At 44.8% G+C, this 18,540-nt stretch overlaps 1 protein-coding gene across 4 annotated transcripts in view; it reads left to right on the top strand.

Annotated features, from left to right (window-relative positions):
- The first annotated feature begins 4,868 nt into the window (after positions 1–4,868).
- IL16 (interleukin 16) overlaps positions 4,869–18,540 on the top strand; it is a 130,070-nt gene continuing 116,398 nt past the window's right edge. For all 4 annotated transcript variants that reach the window (XR_004185082.1, XM_009210767.4, XM_003901301.5 and 1 more), the window contains exon 1: positions 4,869–5,161. Coding sequence is in view for 3 of the 4 variants with exons in the window: in XM_009210767.4 (XP_009209031.2) it covers positions 5,122–5,161 (40 nt within the window). In the remaining variant the exon portion in view is untranslated. The remainder of the gene's footprint in view (positions 5,162–18,540) is intronic.

Here is an 18,540-nt window from a genome sequence, read left to right as displayed (position 1 = left end):
GCATAAGATTCCTTAGCCAAGAGGCCAAAAGCAACGGGTTCACAGCTCTAGCTTAATTTCAACACCGCTGCAAGCTTGGAAATGTTAACTTCAAAAGACATGGCGTCTGGCTAGTGATTCCCAATGTAGCCGCCTGATCTTCCCACCAAAGTCCCTAGGAACATACAGAATAAGATAGAAGCTTGTCATCAACGCTGGAAACTAGACATCTAGGTTGTCTTAGAGGCATGTGAATTAGTTGAGGATGTCATTCAACAAATATTTCTTGAGCATCTACTATGTGCCAGGCATCGTTCTAGGCACTTGGGATAAATCAGTGAACAAAACAAAGATCTCCTCACTGAGAATACAATCTCTTCATGTATGCGTAGTTCTGGCCTCCCAAAGACTAGGGCTTCCCATATTTTTATACAAATATATATCCCCTCCCCACTCTTTTTAAATATATATACACATTATGTATTTTATATATTATATATATTTATGTGATATATTTTATATATTATGTATATTTATATATAAATATATGCTTATTTACATGTTATATATATTATATATATATATATATTTTATATGTATATATTTTAAGAGATGGGGTTTTGCTATATTGCCCAGACTGGTCTCGAACCCCAGGGCTCAAGCAATTCTCCCACCTTCACCTCCCAAATTGCTGGGACTACAGGCATGAGCCACCATACCTGGCCCTATTTCCTCCCTTTTTGCCAAGAAACAAACATGTTTCTTTTGGCAGAAAATAAATTAGCAAATACAGAAAAAGTAAATAATCCCACTAGCCTGAGATAATCTTTGTTCAAACATTGGCATATAGTCAATAAGCTATTAACAACAAAAAAAAATTATGTACAAACATGCAACCTTATTTATTTCTAAGTGATTGAATGTTGACTCTTAAATCTCCATTGTTGTGGGTGATGGAAAGTTAATTTTGTCAATTCAAAGTAAATTTAGTCACTCTTAAGTTAAAACACAGTCTCCTCTGGGTAACTATTCACTCAATTCAGGATTTTCCCTGCTGGGCTGCTGTGTAGCATGGTGGTATTTGGAAGGTGCACACAACTCGCGGTTGCCTCTCTGCTGGAATTCACTGAGGATGTCACCTGTCAGCCTCTCCTTTGTCCAGGGAGGTCCCATCCTCACCACATGGGCTGCAGAGACATCTGGTTCTCTGATCCATGAAGGTCATCCTGCTTCCTCTGCGTCTGACTGTCAAGAGCTCCCTGGGGCAGCTGGCACATCAGGACAATCCTGGGTACCTCTTCTAGGCACAGGAAACTTTCAGCTATACTCCCACCCCCAACGGAAGACTCAGGAGAGTGTCCCAGAATCTTTGTCTAAGTATCCCAGGTGAATATTTCTACCCTGTGTAGACTCACACTCGAAGAGGCTCTTTTCTCCCAGAATCTCAGGCAGGGAGTGGGATACAGGTCTCTGAGCTCTTTTCTCCAGTGTGGACGGCCCCTGTCTCTTGGTGCGGACCTTGGAAAGGAGCAGAGTGGGCAGAGGCCCTCTCAGGCTCCAACCTGTGGCCTTTGAACGTCACCCTCCCTTCAGCTGGGCAGACTTTTATCTGCTTTTGGATAAGAAAAAAGCTGCTCAGATAACATCTCATGTTCTTCCCAGGTTCATGGTTTATGACATAAATTTTGTGCTTTGCGTCCTCCAGGCTTTTCTCTTTGTAGTCAAAGCCAAGTTGGCATCAAAGAAACAAACAAAATAAAAACAAATCCAAATGTATTTATCTGGATAAGCCACACAAGTTTAGTGGCTTAAACAAGGCAAAGTTATTAGCTTATAGTTCTGGAGGTCAGAAGCCCAACATGGGTCTTCCTGGGCTAAAATCAAGTGACAGCAGGATTACACTTCTTTCTGGAGACTGGAAGGGAGAATCCATTTCCTTGCTTTTTCAGCCTCTGGAGGCCACCTGCATTCCCTTGGCTTATGGCCCCTTCCTGCATCTTTAAAGCCAGCAGAAGAGCATCTTCAAGTCTTACTCTGCTTCTGACCTCCTCTTCTACCTCCCTCCACTGTTAATATAAAACACAGTCTCCTCTGGGCAACAACTCACTCAATTCAGGATTTTCCCTGCTGGGTTGTTGTGTTTGGAAGGTGCACACAACTCACAGTTGCCTCTCTGCTGGAATTCACTACAGATGTCGCCTGTCAGTCTCTCCTTTGTCCAGGACCATGCTCACTATATTGGCTGCTGAAGCATCTGGTTCTCTGATCCTTCCACTTTTTTTTTTTTTTTTTTGAGACGAAGTTTCATGCTTGTTGCCTAGGCTGTAGTGCAATGGTGTGATCCCAGCTCACTGCAACCTCTGCTTCCCGGGTTCAAGAGATTCTCCTGCCTCAGCCTCCCCAGTAGCTGGGATTATAGGTCCATGCCATCATGCCTGGCTAAGTTTTGTGTTTTTAGTAGAGATGGGGTTTCACCATGTTTGTCAGGCTGGTCTTGAACTTCTGACCTCAGGCGATCTGCCTGCCTTGGCCTTTCAAAGTGCGAGGATTACAGGCGTGAGCCACTGACCCAAGTTCATCCTTCCACTTTTACGGATACTTACAAGTACTCTAGGCCAGCCTGGATCATCCAGGATGATTCTTTTGTTTTGAAGTCAGCCAATTAGCAAGATTAATTCCATCTGCAATCTTAATCCCCCCTTGCCATGTAACATAACATATTCACAGGTTCCCTGGTTCAGGATGTGGACATCTCTGGAGAAGCCATTTTTCTGTCCATCATACTTTTGTCAAAGACTTGATTCATATCATTATGAGCCATGGTTTTCAATATTATAGTCTTTGCTACTGATTTAACAAAGTCTATTTAAGAATTCTAAAGCCAATGCTTTAACTTATTTTTTTTTAAATAATTGTATAGATGGTATGAATTGAAAGTGAAAAGCCCAAAGGAATATTGAAAAGCTCATGGTGAAAATAAAAAAAAAAAACCTCAATTTTATTCTCCAGATCTGATCTTGTTTCATGTATGTGGATCATATGTACATCATGTTTTTTATAAGTGGTTTTATTCACTTAATAATACAATGCACACATCTTTCTATGGCAATACATCTTATTTTATCACATCATCTTAATTTATTTTCTTGTTTTTCTTTTTTTTTTTTTGAGACAGAGTCTCACTTTGTCACCCAGGCTGGAGTGCAGTGGCGTGATCTCGGCTCACTGCAATGTCCACCTCCCAGATTCAAGCAATTCTTCTGCTTCAGCCTCCCACGCTACTGGGATTACAGGCACACGCCACCACACCAAGCTAATTTATGTATATTTAGTAGAAACGGGGTTTCGCCATGTTGGCCAGGCTGGTCTTGAACTCCTAACCTCAGGTGATCCACCCACCTCGGCCTCCCAAAGTGCGGAGATTACAGACGTGAGCCATGGTGGCCGGCCTCACATCATCTTAATATCTGCAGAGTATTCCCAGAATTTATCTAGCCTATTGCCTGTTGTTGCTGCCGTTGGGTACCACTAACATGCAAGGCCAGTTTCTGGCCCTCACAGTGCTCCTGGCACAGCTGCAGCATCCTGCAGTTTCAGAGCCTGGGCAGTTCATTCAATAATCAGAGTAAGGAAGGGCCACGAAGTGCCAGTGTGGGGTCTCCACCTTCACCCAGGGGTGATGATGGCTCTCAGGGAGCTGTTCTGACTCCAGGTGCTGATAGCAGAGTTTCTCTGGCAACCTGTAGCACTGCCTTGAGAAATGATTATCTAAAGCATGTTTGCATGGGGGTGAGGGGTGCGGAGGGAATAGGAAAGTCACAGTGTCTCAGCAGTGGATTGAGCAGAGTGATGGTGATGCCAGTGGCCACGATTCTTTGGAGCCCTGAGTGGTAGCAGAGGCACCACGGCAGGGGGTCCATCCCAAAAACACCTGGGGCCCTTGGCTGGTGACAGATAACTCAGGGACTAGACCAGGATCTGTCTCACTTGCTTTCCTGGTAAGTTTTTCTCTCTCTATCAAACAGAGCAGGCTTTCCCTTGCATTCAGTCTCGCATTGCTATGTCCAGAAAATCATCACACTCTTCCACTAGAGGGGTGGATATTACTTTCTCAGTTTTCAGTTCTGTTTGCCCACTCACTGTATATTCTTTTGGTCTTTCCAACAGTGATCCAAGGATTTATTTAACCCAGCGGTCAAATTGGTCATTTTAAATAATAGTACATCTTGTCCAAGTCCAAAAATAAAATGTCCTGGTATGAGAAGGCAAGCAGAGGAAATTGGATAGAGTAGGCTGAAAACATTTTACAGCACCATTACCCAGAGCCCAAATCTCTTTTTCATTTATCCCTTTTTTGTCCTGGCATGGCAGGAGTCAGAGCGCCTTCTGTTTGTGTTGATTAAAGTCTGTCTCCGCCTTCCCCCGAGCCCAGTTGCCCTTCTCGGGACACAGGCTGCATTCACCATGGGTCTCTCTGCCCAAGCTCTTTGCAGATTTTATGAAAGGCGTTTTCACTTGGATTAAACAGGCACTGTGTTTGTGTGTGGTGTGTGTGAAGGAGAAAATGAATCACTTCAACTTTGGGCAAGGATTTTAGGTGTTGTGTTTGTCCCATGCAATTACATAAACACACCAGAACTCATTAAAAAAAAAAAAAAAAAAAAAAACAGTAGAAGAGGGGGGCAGAGATTCAAGTGCTTGCGATGATCTAAACAGTGCGGCACATTTTCCATACATTAGACCTCAGAAAGGGTTGTGTTCTGCCCTCTCACAACAGACTCCAAGTCCAAAGGAAAGTTTGAGGTTTTACATTTCTGTTTGTGGTACAGGAAAAGGCTTATGATCTGAGGGCTTGATTCAGTGAAATAACATTGCCTTTATACACATTTGCTTCTCAAGGAGGGCAGGAGTTGGAAACGACCGTTGTGAAACGTTAAAGATTTTCTGGCAGAGGGAAAGGGATTTTTTTTTTCTCCCTCCCTGCTGAGGAAAAAAACAGTTGTAACGAGGAGTTACTTTGTAGTTTTAACTCATATTCAAATACTCCCAGTCGAGAAGCTGCCATCGACCCTCCCATGGACCCCTGATCCTGGTTTGGAGGAACTTTTGACAACTCTCTCTCCCTGCTTCAAACCCTGTGTGATGAGTTTGCAGAAGAGAGTCTTCCCGAGAAGGCAGAACGGTGAGTGGAGCTGCTTCTCCTATCCCAGGGAACTCAGGGGAGGTTGGAATGCAGGGGTGGACCCTTCTTGACGACCTCCCAGGGGAGTGGAAGCATGGTTTTGGCCACACTGTGTAGTATATGAGTGAGTGTGTCAGTGGTGTGTGTGCACACATGTAAGTGTATGGGGGCACACATGTGTGCTGCAGTAGGACACAATGCCTGTCTTTGCAGAGGCTGGCTGAATGCTCACCATGTGCTTGGCAGAGAGTTCAGGAAGGGCAATTGCAGGACCCCCCAGGGATGAGAGTGAACCCTGGCCAGGGCAGTGGCTTTCCGTGTGCCCTGGCTTCCTCTTCATGGGGCAGAGGCATCAGTGTCTAAAACGCTGTAGCTGTCAGGGTCCCCACCAGCTCCACTCCAGTTTCAGCAGAAGCGGAGCGGAAGAGGGAGCTGCTCAGCTCCGGGAGAAGTGAACGGAGCGCAGGTCTCTGGAGAAGATCTGAGAACTGGGAGGGGCCTCCATCCAGACCCCCTACCTTCCTGCAGGTACAGCCCAATAGATGAGAGCATTTCTTATTACGATCTTCTTCCTTTGCTCTGGAAACATAAACAGGCATCAGAGCAAAACGTTTTAACCCTTCTGCCCAACTTTTAAAGTTAACACTGGCGAAACTTCAGGTCCATTGCAACTTTGGCCTAAGAGTTTTCCTTAAAAAGGAGAAGTAAGCAAGTCAAAGGCATATTCTGACTTTTCTAGCTCCAGAAAGACATGGCTAGAACCCTGGCATCCACTTGCTTAGGCTGCATTAAGGCATCTGCTGAAGTCTGAAGAAAGGCAGTGGGGTATAGGGAATAAGAACCTGGGCCATGGGGCGTGGCCACCTGGGATGGAATCTTGGCTCTGAAGGTAACAGGCTCCTTTATCTGGGAAAAGGTTTTCAAAGGCTCACTTTCCTCCTTTGCAAAACGGTGGTCATAAATTCTTGCCTCACAGGAAGGCAGAAACAATAACTAAGATAAAGTATGTGAAATGACCCAAATGGCATGTACATATTCAGAGGACATGTCAGCTCTCCTAAGCAGGCTGCTCCCCTGTTCTGAAACAGCAACCATCATAGATATACAGGCTTGAGGATGAAGAAAAGAGTACTTGAGGGCCCAAAGTAGCCCTGGCTCTTTGTGTAGCAGAAAGTGGGGTGAGCATTCAGGTGGTCTCCCTTTGGAGGCAGACGACATGGATGCATTTACTTCCACTGGGGATCTTTGAGGCTGGGACTTGACCTGGTGTTTACTAGGTGCTCAGTGTTTGGTGAAACCATTTTATTCACTCTGATTCACAGGGAGGTCTTACCACTTCCTACCCTGGCTGCACCGCCTTTGGTTGCGTTTCCCTGGTAACAGATGGTGAGACAGAGATTTGCACATACGAAGTTCATTGGTGTGTGCTCTGGGAACAACACCAGTGTGGGGTGAGGGAGGCAGAATCAGACAGATGGAGAAGTTGGGCTGTGATGCAGTTGCAACACCGGCCTCAGCAGATCCAGGGGATCCTGTAGGGTTTTGTATCCCTGCAGTGACCAGTCATTGCTTGTGGGCTGCCCCTGGAACCCAGGCATAACCTTGGGCGAGGCAGCTGTCTTTGGCTGAAGGTAGTTTCTGGAGAGGGACTCAGTTGTGAGTTGTCACAGACAACCCTATGTCAGCTGTGGGAATGAACGCCTCGGTCCAGGGTTGAGGAGCTTATCTGGGCGATGCCCCATCATCTACTCAATACATTTGATACAGTCCCTTCTTTTCTCTGAGTTAGGCTGTTAGAAGATTGGGCATTCACTTGCAGGGACACCTGTCCAGTTAAATCCTTGCATAGCAGTGTGACTTTGGATAAGCCCCTTTCCATATCTGGGACTCAGTGTCCCCGTCTATAAAGTGGATGGAAGGGTGTTGGACTAGAGATGGCCCCTAACAACACTCCAGCTCTGCTATTTCACATATGCAGATTCTGAGCATGTGGCCATGGTGGTTGGATGTGTCCTTAATAATAGTTGGGTCCTGTGGTCTCCACCGTAGGTGCCTTGACTCCTGCTGGGAAATATGAATCGAGATACCTGGGGATCCTTGGGACTTGGCCAGCTGTCAGCAAGGAGGAGCTGGGCCTGTGGGAAGCAGAGGGAGGCTCTGCGTAGGGCTGGAGGGTGGGGCATAGGGTTTGAGGAGGATTCTGCTGCACACCTTCCCCCACACTCCCACAACATTTCTCCCCCCAAAAAAAAAGTAAAACCACATGAGACACTGCCATATGTCTTTGATAGTTAAAAGCTATGTAATGTTGCCCAGGACAAACTTGGATGTAGTTTTATTACTCTCTGTCTCCTCCTAATTTCCTATTTACTTTTCAATATACAAAGAGTGAAATCACTTTCCCAAACACTTGGAATTCATTTTCATTGCTTTTTTTCTTTTCTTTTCCCTTTCTTTTTTTGAGACAGGATCTCATCTGTCACCCAGGCTAGAGTGCAGTGGCGTGATCATGGCTCACTATGGCCTCAACCTCCTGGGTTCAAGGAGTTCTCCCACCTCAGCCTCCTTAGTAGCTGAGACTACAGGAGTGTGCCACTATGCCTGGCTAAATTTTATTTTATTTTTGTAGAGATGGAGTCTTCCTATGTTGCTCAGGCTGGTGGGCCACTATGCCCAGCCTGGAATTTATTTCCAACAAATTTATTTAGAATATTCTATGCTTCAAGCACTGTGCTGGGCTCTGGGGATCTAATGGGACACATTAAATAAACAACTGTATGCACATAAATATAACGGCAAAGAGGGTTAAGTTCTATGGGAGGCTGTACCAGGGGAACTGGCCTAGTCTGGCAGATCAGTGTGGGGCTTCCCTGAGGAGGTGCTATTTGAGTTGCTTTCTGAAGGGCGTGTGGGAGTTATGCTGGGGCAGGGATGGAGAAGCAAACAGGCGAACTGTAGAATAGGGATGGGAAAAGAAACGTGTTTCAAATCTTACCAGCTTAACCTAGACACTGAGTTTTATAAGGGTACATCCATCCAGTCTGTTTTTCTTGCAGCATCTTAAAAAAATTATGGTGACCTGTTAGCTAAGGGAATAAGAGCTTTTTGCTGGTGGGGCAAGGTTCTGCCTGTGTATCAGCCAGTTGTCTCTGTTCCCCACATCTGGATCTGGCAGCCAATCCCTGAGTGTGCATCCGTCATTACGAGGGGCCTTGCCCTGAACCCTGGAAACCCTCAGTAATAGCAGCAGCTCCCTCTTCCTGAGTGCTTTCAGCATTAGGCATTGATTTAGGACCATCCTTCATGAGCACTGACTCATTTGACCTTACCTACAGTGCTGTGGGATACATGCTGCTGTCTTTACTTCACAGGTGAACCAAAATGAGACACAGGGAGTTCAACCAGGTGATGAGTGGCAGGACAGATTTGAATGCAGGCGAGTCTATTACATTCTAATGCCTGTACTCTTAGCAAGCAGTATGCAGCTGAAAAAGCACAGTGAGCCTTCTGCATATCCATACTGCTCACATGCTGATGCTTCCACTCGCCGTTGGGTTGTGGATAACTTCTCAGTTCCGACAAAGTTATCTGAACCACCAGTCTTACCAACTTCAGAAAATCAGATCAGATGCCTGTGCAGTAATTTATTTAACCATTCCCCACATTATGGACATCTTGGCTTGCTTTCAATTTTATGTTTTCCAAAATATCATCACAAATATTTTCAAACATATGGAAAAGAGGAAAGAATTGTTGTCAACATACCTATGTCCATTATCTAGGTTCTACAAATAAGATTTTACTATATTTGCTTTGTCACATCTATCCATCTCTCCATCCCTCTGTCCATCCATGCGTCTGTCTTTTTTTTCCTCATTGTTTTCTTTTTTAAATATAGACATGAAGGCTTATCATGTTGCCCAGGCTGGCCTCGAACTCCTGTCCCCAAGTGATCCTCCCTGCCTCAGCATCCTAAAGTGCTGGGATTACAAGAGTGAGCCACCATGCCTGGCTATCCGTCTTATTTTTTGAACGCATTTCCAAATAAGTTGGGGATTAAATAAAGAGTACCTAAGGGCCCAAAGTAGCCCCCGCTGGCTTCTTCTCTAGCAGAAAGTAGGATGAGGATACAGGCGGTCTCCCTTTGGAGGTAGACTATGTGTATGCACTTACTTACACAGGGGAATCTTCCAGGGTGGAACTTGACTTCATCATACATCTAACTTTCAATATTTGTTTACTGTTGTTCTTTCAGGTAAGATTTACATACAGTGAAATGTATGTATCCTAAGTGCACCATTCAGTTCACTGTGAAAAGTGTATATCCCCAGTGTAAAGCACACCCCTAGCAAGGCATAAAATGTTATCATCGCAGGCTGGGTGCAGTGGCTCACATCTGCAATCCCAACACTTTCGTAGGCTGAGATGGGGGATGGCTGATGCCCAGGAGTTCAAGACCAGTCTGTGCAACATAGCAAGACCCCGTCTCTACAAAAATTAAAAATTAGCTGGGTGTGACGGTGCACACCTGTAATCCCAGGTACTTGGAAGGCCGAGGCAGGAGGGTCGCTTGAGTCTGGGAGGTTGAGTCTGTAGTGAGCTATGATTGTATCACTCTGCATTCCAGCCTGAGTGACAGTGAGACTTTGTCCACCCCCACCCAAAAAATTACCATCATCATCACCCCATAAAGCTCTCTTGTGCCCTTCTCAGTTGCTTTCAATTTTTGCTGATAAAACACAACTTGTTGCTAACTTTCAAGACCTGATTAAATAAAGTATGACACTTGCTTTGTCCTCCTTTGACCATGGGTGCAAAACCCTTGCCTGTAAAGGCCCCCAACTGTGGTGAGCAGACCTCATGATGAGTTCAAGTGCAGACGTTGGCTGGGGGTTCTGGGACAAGAAAGCAGCACCAAGCCATGGGTTATTCTGGGCTAAAGGGCAACAAGGTACAGAGAGTGGTCCTGGCTATCTCTGAGCTTGGGATTAGGGTTGCAGTTTTAGGTTCTGACAGTGAGGTTAGAAACAGGTCAGGGCAGAGGAGATGGAGCAGGGGCCCCATGGGTGGTGAGCACTGTATTGAAGCTTTGTATGTCCTTGTCTATCCTGAGGGCCTCACCTGAGCCCCCATGGACGCTAAGGCCCGGTGATGGGTGCCAAGCTGTTCCCATTAGAGTTGTCCTCATATTTCCTGCTGCAGTCCAGACTAGAACAGCATTGGAGGCAATGCATGTGCCTTTCGCTGGCAAGATGAATATAAAAACAGCACAAAATAGATTGCAGGTAGTGTCGGGCGGATGTGCTTTCAACCGTCTGAATCGCTATGATGTTATGAGGCGGAAAAGGGGAGGGTATAGACACAGGCATTTCTGGCTCTTGCACACTGCTGCTCTTTTCTTCCCATTTCAGAGGGTGTGTGGGGCACTGCAGGCGGGATGGAGCTGAGGGAAGGCAGAGCTGGTATTTGTTGAACGTCCACTGTATTTCAGGCAGTGAGATAATTCTATATAAGTCTTATAATAACCCATTTTACAGATGAGGAAGCTGATGCTCAGAAAGAGGACTGGCTTCCCTCAGGTCACACACTAGTCAGCAGTAGCCCAGGGGATAGGAACTCAGGCTGCTGGACTCCTGGACCAGTGCTCTTTTCAATGCAAACCCTGCCTCTTGTGACTAGGGTGTGCACATGCATACATGTGCCTGTAACAGGTTAGATCCATGTGTTGATGTGTCTATATTGTCTCTGTGTCTATACATCTGATCACAAAGAATCCCTCTCTCCGTCCTCCTTTGCCCTTCTTCCTCCGCCCTTCTTCCTCCCTGCCTTTTTTCCTTCTTTCTCTTCCTCTTCTCATCCCTTCCTCTCACAGCTACTTAGCATCCAGTTTGTGTCAGCTACTATGCTCAATACCAGGGCTACAAAGAAAGATATGGCACAGCCCCTGGCAGCAAGGCTTTATTCTCTTACTGGATAAGGCAGACACACAGATGAGAGAGCTTAGCATGGAGTGCTTTGAGAGGACAAATCAAAGGGCAGTTCCTTATTTATTTCTTATTCATTGAAACAAGGAGTGCAGTGGTGTGATCAAGGCTCACTGCAGCCTTGACCTCCTGGCTTAAGCCTGGGCTTAAGCAATCCTCTTGCCTCAGCCTCCTAAGTAGCTGGGACTACAGGCACATGCACCATGCCAAGCTATTTTTTTTTTTTTTTTTTTTTTTTTGAGACGGAGTCTCACTCCATCACCCAGGCTGGAATGCAGTGGCGCGATCTCGGCTCACTGCAGTCTCCACCTTCCGGGTTCAAGCAATTCTCCTGCCTCAGCTTCCCGAGAAGCTGGGATTACAGGCACCCGCCATCATGCCCGGCTAATATTTGTATTTTTAGTACAGACAGGGTTTCTCCATGTTGACCAGTTGGTCTCCAACTCCTGACCTCATATGATCCACCTGCCTTGGCCTCCTAAAGTGCTGGGATTACAAGCATGAGCCACTGCACCTGGCCCATACCAAGCTAATTTTTCATTTTTATTTTTGTAGAGACAGGGTCTTGCTGTGGAGACAGGGTCTTGCCCAGGCTGGTCTTGAACTCCTGGTCTCAAGTGATTCTCCTGCCTCAGCCTCCCAAAGATAACTCTTTGGATTACAGGTCTGATCCACTGTGTCCAGTCAAGGCAACTCCTGATTTAATGTGTGAGTTGGGAGGGGGTGTCAGGGAAGTCTTCCTGGAGGAGGTGATTCTGAGCCAAACCTTGAAAAACATATGAGAGTTCGCTGGAGGCAGGGCTTGTTGAGGCCCTTGCTTAGAACGGACAGAGTGTGCTGACATGTGGAGGTGGAAGGACACACGAAGCATCTGGAGGAACTTCAAGCGTGGGGGAGACAAGCCTGTGTCCTTGGGCAGGGATTTAAAATTTTTACTTATTGAGTCAGTCATGTCATGACAACAACAAATTAAGAGAAGAAAGTAGGGATTTCTTAATCTTTAAAAATGTTGCTTTCTGATGCAAGGCAGGAAGCGGCGTTCCTCAGATACTTGTGTGGGCAGAAAGACTGAAAGCGTGGGACAAATAACTGCTTTGCACAGCCCGGCACCATCCACCTCGAACTCCACCCTTGTCCCGTCTGAAGCCACGTGGGCCAGGGCATCTCGGACATTCTGTGACAGCCAGAAAAGACGAGGGACTCAACTACCTCCACACCCTTGTAAAAGGCAAGACCCCAAACTGAACACACGGTTCCTGCCAAAGTCTTGCTGAGTGGAAACATTCTCCCCCTTCTCCCCCTGGGTGTGTCGTTCATTAATACCTGGCCTTTTCTCATTGCCAGGTGGTGCTGTGCAAACCATCCTAATCTTGGCCTTAAAAATAGCACCACGCAGGCACTGACCACTCCCTCCTGCCGTGGCGTTTAACCCTTTCTAAGCCCAGCCATGTGATGGGGCTGAAGGGGATGGGTAGGGAGCTCTAGATGCTCAGCACGGCAGTGTTCACTTACTCAGCTTTTGTTACAAGGACGAGAAGTGACTGGATTTTGTTGTCAGATAATCCTGGGTTAACCTCCTGGCTCTGTGCTTTGGGCTTTGAGTTGTTTTACTCCCTGTGATGTCTCTTCCTCCTTTTCTCATAAGAAAAAGGGGAAATCTTTGTAGGTTCTGGATATTAGCCCTTTGTCAGATGAGTAGATTGCAAAAATGTTCTCCCATTCTGTAGGTTGCCTGATTAGCCCTTTGTCAGATGAGTAGATTGCAAAAATTTTCTCCATACCCAAAGGATTATAAATTATGCTGCTATAAAGACACATGCACATGTATGTTTATTGCGGCACTATTCACAATAGCAAAGACTTGGAATCAACCCAAATGTCCATCAGTGACAGACTGGATTAAGAAAATGTGGCACATATACACCATGGAATACTATGCAGCCATAAAAAAGGATGAGTTTGTGTCCTTTGTAAGGACATGGATGCAGCTGGAAACCATCATTCTTAGCAAACTATCACAAGAACACAAAACCAAACACCGCATGTTCTCACTCATAGGTGGGAACGGAACAATGAGATCACTTGGACTTGGGAAGGGGAACATCACACATTGGGGCCTATCACGGGGAGCGGGGAGGAGGGAGGGATTGCATTGGGAGTTATACCTGATGTAAATGACGAGTTGATGGGTGCTGACGAGTTGATGGGTGCTGACGAGTTGATGGGTGCAGCACACCAACATGGCACAAGTATACATATGTAACAAACCTGCACGTTATGCACATGTACCCTAGAACTTAAAGTATAATAATAATAAATAAATTAAAAAATAATAATAATAAAAAAAAAGAAAAAAAAAGAAAAAGGGGAAATCATTATGGTACCAACCCTCCAAGTGAATTGTGGAGCTAGATACCGTGTGGATACTCCTCAGCCTTGTGTCTAGATGTTCCATGGTGAGCAGGCCTAGGCAAATCTACCCCGAAAGGCTGAGGAAGTTGAGGGACCAAAGAAAGAAGCTGAAAAATCCAGTTTCTTAGAAAGAAATGTTGAATAGGGACTTATGACCAGAAGCCATGTCTGTGTCTAGGATGGCGAGACAAGATGGTGAATCCCCACCATTACACCCCAGACCCAGGGTTTATATATCATAGGAGAAGGGCACAGTGCTTCAGAAGGAATGGGTAGGGAGATTGCTCAAGGTCAGGATTTATGGTAAGTACAATAACATTGAGATTGTTTTGACCTAAGGGCAGGATAAGTACATGTTCTTATATAAGGAACAGTAGATAGACTAGAAATCTTACGAGACTTTCCTGGAACTGGAGTTAATCAGAAGCCAACATGGGGGATTAGCACCCAAAATGGAGTTGCCTCAGCCTCTACATTGGCCCACAGCAAGTGCTGTGCAGATGCTTGTTGTTGCTGTTATTAATCAGCTGAGGTTCTATATCTCTAAGTACTTTTTCTTTGTTTTAGAGTCATGAATTAAACCAAGTGATTCCTCTTGTCATGTCCAGAGAGTCATGAATGCTCTTGGAACTAAACTCTCTTCCCTTGGAGAGAACATTCTGTTTCCTACTCTGTGGCTTCTAGGAGCTAAGAGAGATACTGTGAATATGTTTTTTAAGTTCCATTTAAACCTGGGCCTAATCACATAAATTACGCAAAGGAAATGTCTGGAAGAGCTCTTTGTAAACTTGAAACTACAACCAAATGTAGAAACTCATTATGTGGCATTGGTCATTTATTTATTCATTCATTTGTGCATTGATTCACTCAGTAAATGTTTATCAACCCTTTATGGGCCAGGCATGCTCTAGTGCTGGGGACCCCACAGTGAACAACAGGCTGATGAGGTCCCTGTGTGGGACCTAGATGGGGTGGATGGATGGTATGCAGGTACCCAAGCAGACTAACAAGACAGCTTCAAATGCTGGCAAGTTCTATGAAGAATATACAATAAGGAGAGGTAACAGTGAGTGCCTGGTTTAGGAGTGGACAAGAAAGATCCCACTTAGGATGTGGAGTCGGAAGAGCCAGCCATATGAAGATCTGGAAGTGGAACTTTCCTGTAAGAGAAAACAACTAAGGCAGAAACCTTAGGGTGACATGGGCATGGCTTATTCAAGAAAGAGCCAGAAGGCCAGGGTGACTTTGGGATGCAGCGAGTAGGAGAGGCAGAGGTGGAAGCTGAAGTTTGGGAGATAAACAAGGGTGAGATCATGTAGCTCCTTTGGGACATTGTAAGGAATTTGGGTATTTTTTTGAAAAACAATGCAAAACCTTTGGAAGGGGTGGAGCACAGAGCATTTTCAGGGCAGTAAATACATCCCTCTGTATGATACTACAGTGGTAGATCCATAACGCTATACACTTGTCAGAACATAGAACTGCACAACACAATGGGTGAACCGTCATGTAAGCCATGAACTTTAGCTAATAATCATGTATCAGTATTGGTTTATCAATTGTAAAAATGTACCACACCAATGCAAAATGTTAATAGTATGGGAAATTGTGTGTATGGAGAGGGAGATCAGTATTTGGGAGTTCTGTACTTTCTGTGCAATGTTTCTGTAAATCTAAAACTGCTTAGAACAGTAAAGTTTATTAAATTTTTTAAAAAGTGGTTGGGTGCAGTGGCTCATGCCTATAATCCCAGCACTTTGGGAGGCCAAGGAAGGAGGATTGCTTGAGGCCAGGAGTTCGAGACTTGTCTGGGCAACATAGAGAGACCATGTCTCTACAGGAAAAAAAAAAAATAGTCAAATATGGTGGCATGTGCTTGTTATCCTAGCTACTCGGGAGGCTGAGGCTGGAGGATTGCTTGAGCCAGGAGTTTAAGGCTGCAGTTAGCTATGATCTTACCACTACACTGCAGCCTGGGCCATAGAGCAAGATGCTGTCTCAAAAACAAACAAACAAACAAACCAACAAAAAACAGTTTTTAAAAGTAATTCAAAGCCCTTGCAAATTTTTTGCTGGCGAATGTCATGATCCAATTTATATTTTCAAAAAACCTACCTGCTATTATGTGAAAAATGGATTATGAAGGTCTAAGTAGGAACCAGAATCCCAGTTAGAAGGTGAAAGCCATAATCAGGCAAGAGGCACTGGTAAGAGGAGGGTGGCAGCAGTGAAGATGGAGAGAAGCAGAAAGAAAGTGGGATAGCTTCTGGGGAGAGAGCCAACGAGAATCACTGATAAATTGGATGTGATGCGGAAGGTCAGAGAGACAGAGGGATCAAGATGAATAAAAGCTCACAGAGGGCTTATTCTGGCAGGAACTATTCTAAGAACCTCACAAGTATTACCACATTTAGTCCTAAACAAACCTTGTGAGGTAGATGTTAGTGCACTAGTCATCCTATAGATGACAAAAACAGTCCACAGAGATGTGCCTCTTTGCTTGCTTATGATCATGCATTTGGGCAGGGACAGACCTGCGAGATGAACCCAGGAATTTTGGCTTCAGAGTCTATGTTCTTCCCACCTTGATACTGAGGATTTTGGCTTGGGAAATTGATGGATGCTAGTGACAACTACCAAAATGTGGAAGTTTAGGGAAGAAACATTTTATTAGGGGGAAATCAAGAGTAGTATTTGGCAGTGTTTCTTTTTCTTTTCTTTTCTTTTTTGCCTCACTGAATAAGAGCCAGGCAGTGTTACTTTTGAAATGCAAGTTAAACCCCAGCTGAAGATGTTAAGCAAGTGGTAGGAAAAAAGAGTCAGAATTCAAGGAGAAGTCCAAGGCTGGAGAAGTGAATTTGGGAGTTGTTGGCACGTGTGTAGTATATTTGCCTGTGGGCTGGCTTCAGTTGCTTGTTTTAGTTGTATAGCACCTTAGTGATGGAATATTACTTTGAAAGGATGCAAGCCCAATGGACAGTTTGAAAGAAAAAAAGGCCAGAAAGATGGCAGCATGGCCTAGATGAAAGTCAGCTAGAGTTTTTGTATGAAGTTAAAACCTTTGGTTTAAATCTATATGTTGCTGTGGGCCAGGGAAAGAGGAGAAGAGACCCCGGGAGCGGGAATCAAGGGACCAATGGCTTCTGACTGCATAGCCTTGGATGCGCACTTTTTGGACATGTAACTTCTCTGAGTCTCAGTGTTTGCATCCGTAAGTGGGGACATACAATAAAATCGTCAAGTTTTAGCCTCAACCGTCTTTCTAAGTTGAAAGTGCTAAATGCGAAGAGAATTTATTATCATCATGTCGTGATGTTACGTTACTAGTTAAAATTGTTAAATTATATTCTGCATCATGATAATACAGTTCGCATGACCGAAAGTGTACGGCATAAAGAATTCCCAAGGCATTTTATAGACTGCGAGACAGCTCCTTGCTCAGACCTCTGAGGAACCCTGTCAGATTGTTGAGTTATTGTTTCCATTTTGTGGACATGGAAACTGAGACTCAGCAAGGTAAAAGGACTTGCAGTTGACAGAGCCGCTTAGTACAGAAGCTGGGGCTTATTGCTCTGATTCTAAGCTCTTTATTTTGCCATTGTTTGAACAGAATAGGAGATGACCCTGTTATGTCGTTGTAAGGATACACTTTCTTTTTGCCTTCTGAATGTTTTTACCTGCCACAACAAATATATATTACATTTATAATTAAAATTTTGAAACTAAAAATATTTATAATTTTAATTTTTAAAATTAAATTTAAACTTGTAATTTTAATTTTTTAAAATAAAAAAATTTTAAATTAATTTTTTAAAATTTGTAATTTTAATTTAGTAATTAAAATTTCTGGAATTAAAAATTTACATAATTAAAAATTTGCTTTTGGAAATAAAATTTTGTAATTAAAAAAGAGGAGAATTAGAAGGAAATGCACGTTATTGGTTATGAAACTTTAGCAAGCATCAGAATTACTTGTTGAACAGATTTCTCAGCTCCGTGGGCTGGAAGGGCCAACAAGGTGAGCAGGCTTCTGCTTGGTTAGCTGTTGACAGCATGCTTCCTCCTCTATTGCCTCATTCTCTCAGTAACACTGTGCAGTAGAAGCTTCTTATTTCTTCTGGTGGAAAATTAATTTCATCTACTTTTGATCGTAGCAAACTAAGGCTGCGAATTACCAAGATTGCATAGGAAGCTCTTGGTTGAGCTTGAAGTGGTGCTTGAACTTCCTGGTTCTATCCAGGGCAGGGCTCTCTCAGCTGCGTCTTCCTCCCTTTCTCTTCTGGCTTGCAGTGAGCTGGACTGTGGAGCGCTGGGCAGGGTGGAGACTCTTCTTCTTCTGCAGAATGTCCTGAAGGGGACAGGGGTGATAAAATTTCTACCTTGAAGCACAAGCCACCCTGTATTAGGAAAAATCAGGGCCAAGTCTCAGCTACACTTTGGAATAATTACCTTCTGAGAGTGAGAAAGAACAGATCTTCTGAAAAAAGAGGGAGAGGCAGGAACTGGATTCAGGTACCGATGACAAGAGAGAACTTAGATTTAGTGGAGGAGGGAGGCTATGGGGCCCTCCCAGGCCTCAGGATCCAAGAAGGTCAAGGCCAGCCTCCGTAGCCCTGGGGTGCTAAATTGCTCCTCAGCCTCTCTGCCAGAGCAAGATGGAAGTGGGACCCGATGTCTGTCCTGGCCCCACCACACCCGGGCCATTGTGAGAGAGATTGTGGGTGTGAGCTGAGCAGGCGACACTGACAGAGGCGCTAACTCCTTGCAATTTAGAAATTTCTTCACTGCACTCCAGACTGAGTCCTACAATGTCCCCTGTGCCTGCTGACAAAGGCAGCTTTATCCCCAGATAAAGTACTCCCTCCTCCCATGCTTCCCTTGCGACCGTGGGCCTGGGTTCTCCAGCAGCAGTGGCTAGATCTTCGCAGCCTTGCATGGAATTTCAAGGGCTTCCTACAGGTTGCACCTACACCCTCATTAAAG

Source organism: Papio anubis, chromosome 7 (genome assembly GCF_008728515.1).
Source record: "Papio anubis isolate 15944 chromosome 7, Panubis1.0, whole genome shotgun sequence".
NCBI lineage: Eukaryota > Metazoa > Chordata > Mammalia > Primates > Cercopithecidae > Papio > Papio anubis.
Note: the sequence above shows the minus strand (reverse complement) of the source record. Positions and strands in the feature narration are given on the sequence as shown.